Below are 11,577 nucleotides of genomic sequence, written 5' to 3'. Positions count from 1 at the left end.
AAATTTTTTTTTAAATTTTATTCATCTTTCAAAAACTCCTTACATCTCATTCCTAATCCCTATTTCTATTCTATTAAATAATATTTTTCTATTCTTTTTTTATTACTTTTTTCTTTCACTTCTATCTACAAATTTTTAACTACTCAATATTTTTTCTTATTTTTTGAATTATTACTATAGTGAATATTTTAAACAAAAATTTAAATTATTTCTTGTAGGTATGATAATATTTTTATAATTAATTTTTTTATATTTTCGTAATTAATTTAATTATTTTTAAAATTATTATTTAAAACTATAATAAATGTGAGTATGAAAGAAAGTGTAGATGATTGAAAAATTATTTATTTTATATATTAGAATAAAATATTGATAAAAATGATTTAGAAAATTGTGAGTCCAATGGGGACTCACTGTTCATTCCCTAAAAATTTTTCCTAAAATAGGGATCCGGATGTGGAGGACATTTTGATGAAAACTCCATAATAAATCCCAAATTATGGGGAATCCGGTGCTTTGGGGAACCAGATGTGAATGCTCTTATAACCGTTTAGCCATTTGGTGTGTTAATGCTTATTAAAATATCCGTTGGTGGGTGGCTGCTCTATTTAATTTTTTCAGTTTAGAGTATTAACATTAGCTATTTTATTTTGAAATATTCTACACCACCTTCCTATTGTAACACAACCTCCCCACACTGCTAACGCGTAATTTATTTTTTTTTAAATTAACCAAATGAGCTGTTTTGAGGTTTGGTGTAGAGCTCTTTGCTCAACACGTTTGCGGTCCATGGCTCTTCCTTCTCAACTCTTCTCTCTTTCTTATCTCTCCCCTCCATCCACTTCTGCTCCTCCTTCTCCTCTGCAAATTCATTGCCAAATGCGAATTGCTCTCAGATTCTAAGCTTCTCATACTTCTTCTTTGGGCTCTTTGTTGAATCTAGCGAGGCTCAAAGTCGTGGTCACCAGAAAATCAAGAACGGCAAGCTTGTAGAGCTCTAATATTTTTTCTCACTCTCTCTATCCCTTTGTGTCTCATATTCTGAAGTTATTTTTTTATTTTCTTGATATTCTTGATTTTGCATTTCTTTTGAATTTCGCAATGGCCTATCGATATTATGGATGAATCGGCTAGTCTTGTTCTCCTTGTTTATTGAGAATAGTTTGTGGGCTTCTATTTTGAGCTTGGCTTGTGTTTTAATTTTTCACATTAGGTTTTTTATTATATGTGGAAAAAGAATGCTAAATTCTCACCTATGGGCTCCTCGTTTATCTAGTTAGTACGTTCTTTGCTTTCTGATCAAAATTCTCAATATCTCAAAGAACGCATAGAAGATAACCAAACTTCAGAAGACAAGCGGATTTCAAAAGAAGTGCGGTGAGAAGTGTTGTGCAACAAAACCCAGTGGAAGAGAACCAAGCTTGGGGGAGTGGGTGGGTGTTGGGGAGAACGCAGGGATTGGATGTTGCTTTCTATTTTAAGGTTCTAAATCTAAAACGGCTCGTTTGGTTAATTTTGAAAAAAAAAAATTTATAGGTCATCAGTGTGAGGAGGTTGTGCTAGGGCTGAAAATCGATATGTCGGCATCGGTTTCAACGCCAAACTGAAACCCCATCGACATGGGAGAGGGTTGCTTCCAACCGGCCGAAACCAATCGACTGGGGGAGAAAAAATCGATGCCATCAGTCTCGACTGTGTCGGCGCGGTCTTCGGTCTGACATCTGCATCTCTGTGATGAAAGAGGGAAGCCGCGCTGTCGTCTGCCATCGTTTTATTACTCTGGGAAGAGAGTTGCAGAAAACCTAGGCTGAGGAAGAAGGAGATAGGAGGAAGAAGGAGGGGCTGGGGATGATGAAAAATCTCATTCTGGAATGGTGATGGCGCCGTTCCTTTAGATTTTGCTCTATTTCCTAGATCTAAATGACGCCGTTTCAATATTTCATGAGTGAAACGGTGTCATTTATATATGTAATAAAAGAAAAAAATATATATAAGAACCGATCGGCCGGTTCAGCGGTTTTTCGCACAGGAAAATCGAAACCGAACCAACCGACATTGGTTTCTATATATTTAACTCGACCACCAACCAGTTCTTTGCCGGTTTTGGCCAGTTCCGACGGCCAGTTTCTGTCGGTGGAGGTCGATTCATCGGTTTGGTGTACGGCCCTAGGTTGTGCTATAGTGGGGAGATTGTATAGCAAGACTCTTTTATTTTTCATTTAATTGTCATTCTGTTGCAAAACTTTCTTCATATACAAAGCCAACTTACAAAAAACAAAAAATTGAAGAGAGATTGGCGTCCTGTGTAGTAGTTCATTTTCTAGAGTTATTTTTCTATACGTACCAAAGTAGGGTTTTTACTTTTGAAAAAAAAAAAAAAAAAGTTAAAGTTAAAAGTGTGAATATTTTGGAGAGATTTTTTAGACAATAAAAAGATGTTCTTTGAGTGAAGCTTTGGGCTCAATTATTTGTGTAGAGTTGTTTCAGACTATACAACGATTAGTTGAACTATTATATTTTGGAAGAGTCAAATCAAAAAGAGTTATGCTGTACTGATTAATCTGAGACTTTGTACTGCAAATGACTTGAATTTCTTAAAAGAAAACGATATTTCTATACCTCAGTCCAAATTAGTTTAATTTTAATTTAATTGTAATTTTTATTATATTATTGTATATTTCACTAACAATTTAATTTATTGTCATTTTTTCAAATTAATAAAGTTCCTCTAATTAAATCATCTTCACGTTTTACATTCGTTTTAACAAAAATATAACATATTTTCCACTTCTAAAAGTTCCATGTAAAACCCATATTTTTGTTATAAAAAAAAAAAATACCTGTTCAAAATAGCCCGATTTTGTATTTTATTATTAATATCCAGTTTGCTACAGTACCACATTCACATTTATAGAATACTGTTTATATTTATATGAATATTTAATTGATTTATTTTTCTACTTTTTACTCTTTATTCGTTTCTATTTACTTTTTACTTTATTTGAAATGAATAAAATATATTAAAAAATATAATATTTAAAAAAATATAAAAAATAAGTAAGTTGATGTATGATATACTGTAAAAATTAATATATTAAAAGAAAATTAATGATATATTTTAGAGAATATGAAGGAGAATTTATTGGGAGCGGTATGGTTGTGCAACTCATGCCGTCCCACAAATCCACACACAGAAAGAAAAAGCAACGTCCTGTATGCAAGATTGACGATCAATAGTTTCTAACGCATAAATTATAGGGTTTTGCTACATATAAGCATACTCGCGCACTAATCTGTGTACCAATACTGATTTATTCATACTTAAAATTTAAATTAACATTGTTTTCAATAAAATCTACTTTTTAACCAATCACATCACATTGGTACATAAATTAGTGCACAATTATGCTTGTAACTATATTTTTCCTAAATTATATCGTTGTCCATTGGATTATCAGTAATGACTTCTAAAACGTTAACATTTTCGATCCACTTGATTAAAATGAACTTATCTACTATGATTTTTTTTTTTTTTTGTTCTTTTTAGATTTCCATTCAATCTAATTTTTTTAATCTCAATATAATTCATTACAATTAGCACTGTTTATTTGAGTACTGATTAAGGTATCCGGCTATACTTTGAATTCGGATCCTAACGTGTAATGCAGTCCAAATATCCATTCAAGTTAACTTGAGTTATAGATGTTTAACTATTATATGTTGAAAGTAGTGAGAGAAGCTCCTCATTCTCTCTAAAGAAAAAAAATGAGTAAACCGTCCAAGGGGGGGGAGCCGTCCATGCCCTCCATTCCCTTGGTTTGTTTATGCTGGTTTCTGTTCATTAATAAGCGTTGGTTGAAGGTGATCATGGTGGCCTGAAAAGTTTCACTACATGGTCAAGGACTTTGAAGCCATTTACCATTTTTTTTTTCACTCGAACGTGATGAAAGCGTTTTACACGATGGAGGTGGAGGGCTTTTGACGTTGTTGTTTGGTCGTTTACCATTTTTTTTTTCACTCGGACGTGATGAACGCGTTTTTACACGATGGAGGTGGAGGGTTTTTGACATCGTTGTTTGGCCGTGAGTGCGTTTCGATTCAAAGATGGACCATCATGGAAATCCACGTAGTTGGGCGTGATGGAAAAGGGGAGTGTCTTCAGTGTGAGTAGAGCCATGGTTTTATGAGCTCAAAAGCTACGGTATGCATGTAGTTTTGGGGTGTACTCCCGCTAGGATTCAATGACTCTGTTTTATCCATGGAAAATAGAGGTGGTTTTGGGAGGCATGCTGGAATACATGGGGGTTTTAAGGAGGTTTATGGGGTGAAGCCATGCGGAACTCATGGTGAAGATTCTCTTGGAAGGTGGTTGGAATGGGGGTGACGCACCGTCTGTTGTTTTTTGTTTGCTGTTTTTATTTTTCATTTGCTGGTTTTTGTTAAACACTGGTTTTCGTTTGCTGTTTTCAGTGTTTCTTTTCTATTTTAGATTTGTGTTTTGTTTAAGATAACTATCAATAAGGCCCTCAACGGCAATGGGCAGAGGGGAAGAGTACTATCCACCGCGGCGTCTAGGGCAACTTAACTTACTTGTAGCAGTGTTTTCAGTAGAAATGGAGGTGAAACGTGAAACTGGTAGTGGGTTCATCATCTCACTCGATGGGCTGGCTAGTGGTTTCAGGGTGCTGCTCAAACGAAAAAACGTTGTTGTATAGATTGTGCAAAACGCCTGGCAGTGGGGGGCAAAACGTGTTTTGCTCAGAGATAGTGCATATGAGCTGTCAGGGGATACGGGTGTCATGTGTCGTGCGGGGATACAAGTGTCATGTGCCATGCGGTGATGAGCTGTAGTGGATGAGAAAATTAGACAAAATTGTTTAAAAGTCCACGTTGTAAGGGCCATTAGTGTTTTGACTCGAGTGAACTGATGAGCTACTTAATCAGTTACAATCCGGGGTAAGAGCTGATCGAGAGTGGCGGACGATGTTATGGCTGGTGGTCGTATGGCCAGTCTCTATAGTAGAGGCTGTGGTCCATGCGTGAGCTGGGTGCTCGTGTCGTTCTGGGCTCGTGCATGTAGGTGTGTTGTCGGGGCTCAGTCCGGTGCTTGGGGTTTTGTTTTATGTTTGTTTTGCATGGTAGTTTGCTATTTAGTTATTAATATCGTAGAATTAGGCTATTAGACTTGGTGTCCATAGTAATAGCGTGCTGTAATTCGCCTCCCTGGAAGGATGAAGGGGGTCTTTCCTCTCTGTTAATACAGAGCGCTCTCTCTCTCTCTCTCTCTTGCTTAAGAGAGATTTAGAAGTTAAGACAATATCCGCTACTATGTGTGCGGGAATGTTTCAGAGCAGATGCGTAGGTTGGCTTATAGTCTAGATTTTTCTATATTGATAAGTCACACTTATAACTTCAGTTTATTGAATAAATTCAATGTTATATTTTCAAAAAAAAAAAAAAAGTTAACTTGAGTTATAATTCAGAACCATAATAAAAAAAAAAAATCAAAAATTTTTAAATCTAAAAATTGGATATCCACCAAAAAAAACAAATTTATTTTTTATTTTTTATATGTTAACGTGCAAAATATCTTCTAACGTATTAAAATAATTGTTTTCCTAATAATTCTCTTATATTTTTATTCATTATTCTATCAACTCTAATTGGATCATGTCTTCCATTCGTTAAGTCCTAACTGAGTAGCTGTAACGGGCAATAGGACTGAAAATAATATTACTTACAATCTCGTAACTCGAGCTTAATTTCATAAAATTTTTAACGATTATTTTAAAAGAAGAGTGGTATAAGCACAAACATATTATATAAAATGGATTTTATAAATTAATGTGATTTTATATTATTCATTAGATTTATTTTATAATAAAAATAATTTTAAAATTTATATAATTTCTTTATACGTATTTCTCATTTTAAAAAATTACAACTTGTGCGGTATCCAAATCACGAGCCTATTAACCCATAAATAAGTTCAAATAAATAGCGAGACGAGCTTGAAGGCACAATGAGAAATCAAAATTGAAGGCATCTTCCCGTGACAAATAGCTACATGACCCAAAAAGATACAAAGAGAAATCAAAATTAAAGGCCTCTTCCCGTTTAAATTGTGATAACAAATAACAATAGTACCCCAACGGCCCAACTTCACACGAACGAGGAGGCATACCCACGATGAGCAAGTACCATATCTAAGGGCTAGTGGTTGGAGGAGGGGAGAGGGATGTATCTGAGGAATTTGTGTGTTTTCCGATGATGGGAACCGGAGGTAGAGTTGTCAAAGGAGGTAATGGGGGGTAATACGGGCTTAGGCAAAGGCGGCAACTCCATGCCAGGCAGTGGAGGTAACATGAGCTTTGGCAGCGTGGAGGGAGGTGACATCGGTGATATTGTGGGGGTCAAGTTTGTAATAGGTGGTTCTTCTGGCAATGTGGGTGCCGAAGTTGTAGCAGGCGGTATTTCTGGTGATAGAAAGGGTAGTTCTGGTGATATGGCTGGTGGCAATTGCAATGATGGAGGTGGTGGAACAGATGATTTTGGTGGTGGCAATTGCAATGGTGGAGGTGCTAGAAGGGGCAGTTTTGGTGATTTGGGTGGTTGCAATTGCGATGGTGGAGGTGGTGGAACAGACGATTTTGATGATTTGGGTGGTAGCAAATATGATGGTGGAGGCGATGGAAGGGGCGATTTTGCTGGTGGCGATTGGGATGGTGGAGGCAATGGAAGGGGTGATTCTGGTGATTTGGTTGGTGGCAATTGCGATGGTGGAGGTGGGAAAAACGGCGATTTTGGAGATTTGGTTGGTGGCAATTCGGATGGTGGAGGTGATGAGAAGGGCGATTCGGGTGAAATGGATGGCGGAAATTGTGACGGTGGAGGTGATGAAAAAGGCAATTCTGGGGATAGGGCCGGTGGGGAAGTTAGGAATGGAGGTAATTTGGGCTTAGGCAAGGGAGGCACAACCCGAGAGATTGATGCTGAAGATGGACCCTTGGAGTTGGCATCTTTCAAAAGATGACGAGCTGTTGAAGCCACATTGCTGCCTGTAAACAACAAAGCAACAAAGAAAGTTAGAATCCAGAAATGACACGAAGCCATCACCAAGTGAGAATATAGCTTTGTCAATGTTGGGCTCAAGCAGAGCTTGAGCTTAAATAAGCAACATGTAAAAGCATGGTATATTAGTGGGGAAGTAAACGCCTACTCGTGGGCCTCTATCTTTCACATCGGTTTAGGTGCATTGAGTTGTGTGGGGCTCTGCAACCATGTCTGGTGAGCTAGCCAACACAGTTGAGATTTTGGAATGCACTAAAGCAAGCAATTGAATGAAGTAATTCAAATCCACATGCATGTTTCCAGTTTCTAGTAGTATCATGAGTTATTGCTGTAAATCCAGGGGTGCCATTGAAATGGTTGTTCGAGAGTAAATGGATCATTGAGCAGAAAGAAAATATACAAGTACACAGCTCAACCAAAGTCCTTTTTAGTTCTTCCCAGAGAATAATCGGTCTTACCAAAAAGGAAAACAATTCGAAGTCCAAACTCCAAACAACGGCGACATTATTTTATTTATTTATTTCCTTCTCTTATGGCGCCACTGAACAAGGACCAGTGCAGCAGCAGCTACTCTCTGCGGCCCATCAAAACGTTTTCAAGCGTCCAGTTCTCCTATATTGTACTGTGATTATGTGGGGCTCAGCTGGCTAGTGGCTAGGACCTTACTTTTAATATAGTCTCTGTCTCTTTCTGTATTAAACAATCTCTTAAGATTGATCAGACAATCAAATCAGTAAACAAAAACGTTTAAAAAATAGACCTTTACCCAAAAAATAAAAGAAAGTAACAATGGAGCAAATTACTTATTTAGACACCCAGAAAAAAAAAGAAAAAAAAAAAAACTAGGTTCTGGCCAGAAGGCTACGAAATCTTGATTCTTCAATACAATCAAATAAAAATAAAAAGGACTAGCTTTGTTGCCATGCATGGTGCATGCAGGTTGAAAAACAGGGAGTGCAAGACCAAGCCCTCTGAGCGATGTCGGTCTGGTGATAATGAGAAGGGCGCCAGATCATCCTCCTCTATTCCAATTTTCATATGTAGTTTCTAGATGGAAATATATTACACGAGAAAAAGATAATCGAGTCTAGAATTTGCATTCTTAATTCGTACATAGCCATCCCATATAATACTAAATTGGAAGAGGTGTTACCAAATCCAGAGACCGTGCATTTAATTCGCGTTGTCCGTGTCTATTACTTAGCTTAATTTATCTTGCGTTATGAAACTTCTTTTGGAGTCGTATTTCCTTATTAACAAATTTAAATCTTCCATTTGTTTTCCTAAGGCCAGATGCTATGATCTGCGTCCAATTTGTGATCATGTTCTTACAATATCTCAGAAGCTTCATCAACTTAACTATCCCCCGCGGCCATTATTACATGGATTTCTAATTAACTTGCCACTCATCGGTCGATGCCGTTGTGCTACAAAAATTGACTACTCCGCAAAGCTTGATAAACTTCCAAATGCAAAATGAATCAGATAGAAAGAAATCAGGGAACAAAAATAAATTAAGAAAAGAGAAGAACGACACACGAGGACTGTAAAACGACTAAAATATAATAGTACCCCATATCGATTATAAGAACATATATGATCAAATGAATTACTCCATAAATGAAGTAATATGTGTCTATATATATATATATAGGTGGGAGTATTAAGTAATTTCCATAATTTAACACTAGATTAGCGATATTGATGCATACGTATATATGCCTGCAGCCATCCCATGCAAGCAATATATAGTAATGGTACTGGGCAGCACATGATATATATATTATATAGATAGATCGATAGTAAAATCGCCATACTCATCAAGGGTTAGTGGCTGCAGGGGGTGGGGAAAGGAACGGGATAGTAGGAATAGTCGGGACAGTAGGAGCAGTTGGAATGCTTGGAAGTGGGGGCAAGTTGACCTTTGGGATAGTTGGAATGTTTGGAAGTGGAGGCAATACTGTAGGATTTGGCAGCGAGGGCTGTGGTAGTGAAGGAATAGGCGGCAATACTGTTTTAGGCAAATGAGGGATTCCTGGCAAGGTTAATGGTGCAGGAGGTGTAATCGTCGTCGTTTGCAGAAGATGACGAGCTGCCTCGCTTGCATCGATGCTCGACAAGCACATGAGGGCGGACATGAATAATGCTAAGATGAAGCTGGATTTGCAAGATGCCATCGCTGTAATCAATGAAGTTCAAAGGCGGATTCTTCGTTCACTACCTCAACATGAAACTGATGAAGTGATGAATTTATAGGTGATCAGAGGGATGATCTTGTTAAAGGCCGTCCGTCACGCGGTTAATTGGTAATCAAAACGATGCGTGATGCGTGATGCGTGCGAATGGAGACAGATTCCTAGTTAATTGGTTCACGACCTCCCTAGCTAACTTTATTTGACCAAAACGACTTACGTTGTTGACCTATAAATCATGTGATTGGGGCTTAATTGATCAGTTTACTAAAGTACTTTGTAATCAGCTAGTTGCAATGTATGAACAGATTCTAGAGTCACGGCCTGCTCGGTTATCTAACTTGAGCCCACGACGCAGTTTTGATGCCACGACACGTGCGTACGTTGATCTCCGAATCACCCTTTCTTTCTAATTGAGAAAATATTGAGAGCAGTCACTATTCATCACTGCACACCACACACCTTATAAAAAACATCTATATATCTTATAAAAAGCATCCTTACACCCTATTAAAATCTATAAGTGTGTGGTGTGCAGCATGAACAGTAGCTGCTCCCTAGAATTACTCTTTCTAATTAAGCTTTAATTTATTGCGTCAACAACGTAATTAATTAATTAATTAATTTGTGACAGATTAAGCACTTATAACCCAAGTTAGTGCATGATGCTAGGCTCAGGAAAGAACAGCTTTATAAAGCCATTCGATGGGCTGTAAGCCTGTAATTTGGTATATATCCAGCTGCTCCTACTTGTTAATTTCTAGATAAAATTCACATTTACTTATGAGAATAACTTCTCGACGGCTAAACCAATCTCTATCAAATAATGGCCTCCAATAAAGATATGTAACGTAGATACTACATCTTAACAACAATGTGACCGCACTACATAGAGACAAAGTTTTCACTTTCCTGTCGAGCGAAACCTCTCTCTCTCTCTCAAGAAAACATGAGAAATCGGCCTCACCAAGAAAACTAAAACTGGGATTGCAATTTAGTCTATTCAAGTAGCTATTTGTATGTTCATTGTGATGTAGGGTTTTGACGTATGAAGAAAACCTAGTAACTTGAATGAGTTAAAGAAGGCTTGAATACCTGAAGAGATGAAGGATGCTTGTGTGGTTCTCTTTATAAAGGAAAAAAACTGAAGGTGGGATGGATGGTGCAGGGAAGATGACGGAGCACTGGGAAAAGGCTGTAATTTTTACGAATCAACCTCAACTTTTTGGAATTTTTTGGGGTACGGTTTGTTGGTTCCTAATTTTTAGGCAATTGGATGAATTGGGTTTATGATGAATTCCAGAAATTACCTGAATTTTGGATTAGAGATTTTTGCTTTGCCCTGTTTTCATTAGAGCTGATTGGTGAATAATTTGAGTCCTTGATGTTAAGCTTGTTAATGGATACAAAAGTAGAACTATTGATGCTACTGACCCTACAAAGGTTCAGGATCACCATGTTAATAGAAAGAAGGAAAGTAAGTACAATTCACGTTTGTTGCCTTGGCGAGGTAGGATATCGAGGAAGTTCGAGAAGACGTGGTGTCATGGTTTTTAATAGTTTGAAGGGATCTCTTGGTCTGGAGGTGCGACTGTCTGAACGGGTGTACCAATCTATAGCTCCTGCATCTGTATGAAAGTCGTGCGGCATACTGCAGCGTGGATAGAGCGGATGAGCGGGTTTGTGTCTTCAGAATAAAATAGACAACATGGTTTCTTTAGTTTGATTTTACTTCCCTATAATACGGCTCATGTGACTTTTGTGGAGAATGCTTATTTGTCATCAATTTATTTGTGGCCATTATACACATGAGAATAGAGCTTTCGTTCCAAAGAGTTTCTGTTTACTTATTGCGCGTTTAATCTAAAATACACCTCTTAATTGGCCTTGATTGCGATATTCTGCCATAGATGCCAAATGAAAGAAAATAAGAAAATCAAATGAGAGGTGGCCGGGTTTATTGTTGCGATAGATATCGTGTTTAGAACCACGGCCACGACAGGCTTGGGTCTCTACGAGTCGTGGTGTATATTGCTGCAATTTGATTTGTGTATTTGAGATTTGGTTTGAGGATTTGATAGATAGATCAATAAATTTTGTGAAAGAATTTGTGAAATCTACATTATTTGTCGGGTTCCATATGATTTGCAACTTGCGAGGCCATCCATCTGCCACAAAAAGTCGAGCGAGATCACTTGTCTATATGGGACGGGACTAGATGCCAGGGTCCATATGCAACTCCCCGCCCATGCAGGTGCTAGGGGCGGGGTGGTCGGCTGCCTGCCTACTATCCCTATTTATAGTAATTATTCTT

The 11,577-nt window shown here is 37.6% G+C and overlaps 1 protein-coding gene across 1 annotated transcript; it reads right to left on the bottom strand.

The window, feature by feature from the left end:
- Nucleotides 1-6,014: 6,014 nt before the first annotated feature.
- On the bottom strand, nt 6,015-7,156 carry LOC122309929 (leucine-rich repeat extensin-like protein 3). The gene has a single exon (XM_043123724.1). The coding sequence runs from the start codon at nt 7,111-7,113 to the stop codon at nt 6,214-6,216; it is 900 nt and encodes a 299-aa protein (XP_042979658.1). The 5' UTR covers nt 7,114-7,156; the 3' UTR covers nt 6,015-6,213.
- Between the last annotated feature and the right edge of the window lie 4,421 nt (nt 7,157-11,577).

This window comes from Carya illinoinensis, chromosome 5 (assembly GCF_018687715.1).
Source record: "Carya illinoinensis cultivar Pawnee chromosome 5, C.illinoinensisPawnee_v1, whole genome shotgun sequence".
Lineage (NCBI taxonomy): Eukaryota > Viridiplantae > Streptophyta > Magnoliopsida > Fagales > Juglandaceae > Carya > Carya illinoinensis.
This window is presented reverse-complemented; position numbering and strand designations above follow the sequence as displayed.

What these genes read in the sequence shown, in the direction of transcription:
- LOC122309929 (XM_043123724.1), bottom strand. Translation starts at nt 7,113, where the DNA reads ATGGCTTCGTGTCATTTCTGGATTCTAACTTTCTTTGTTGCTTTGTTG.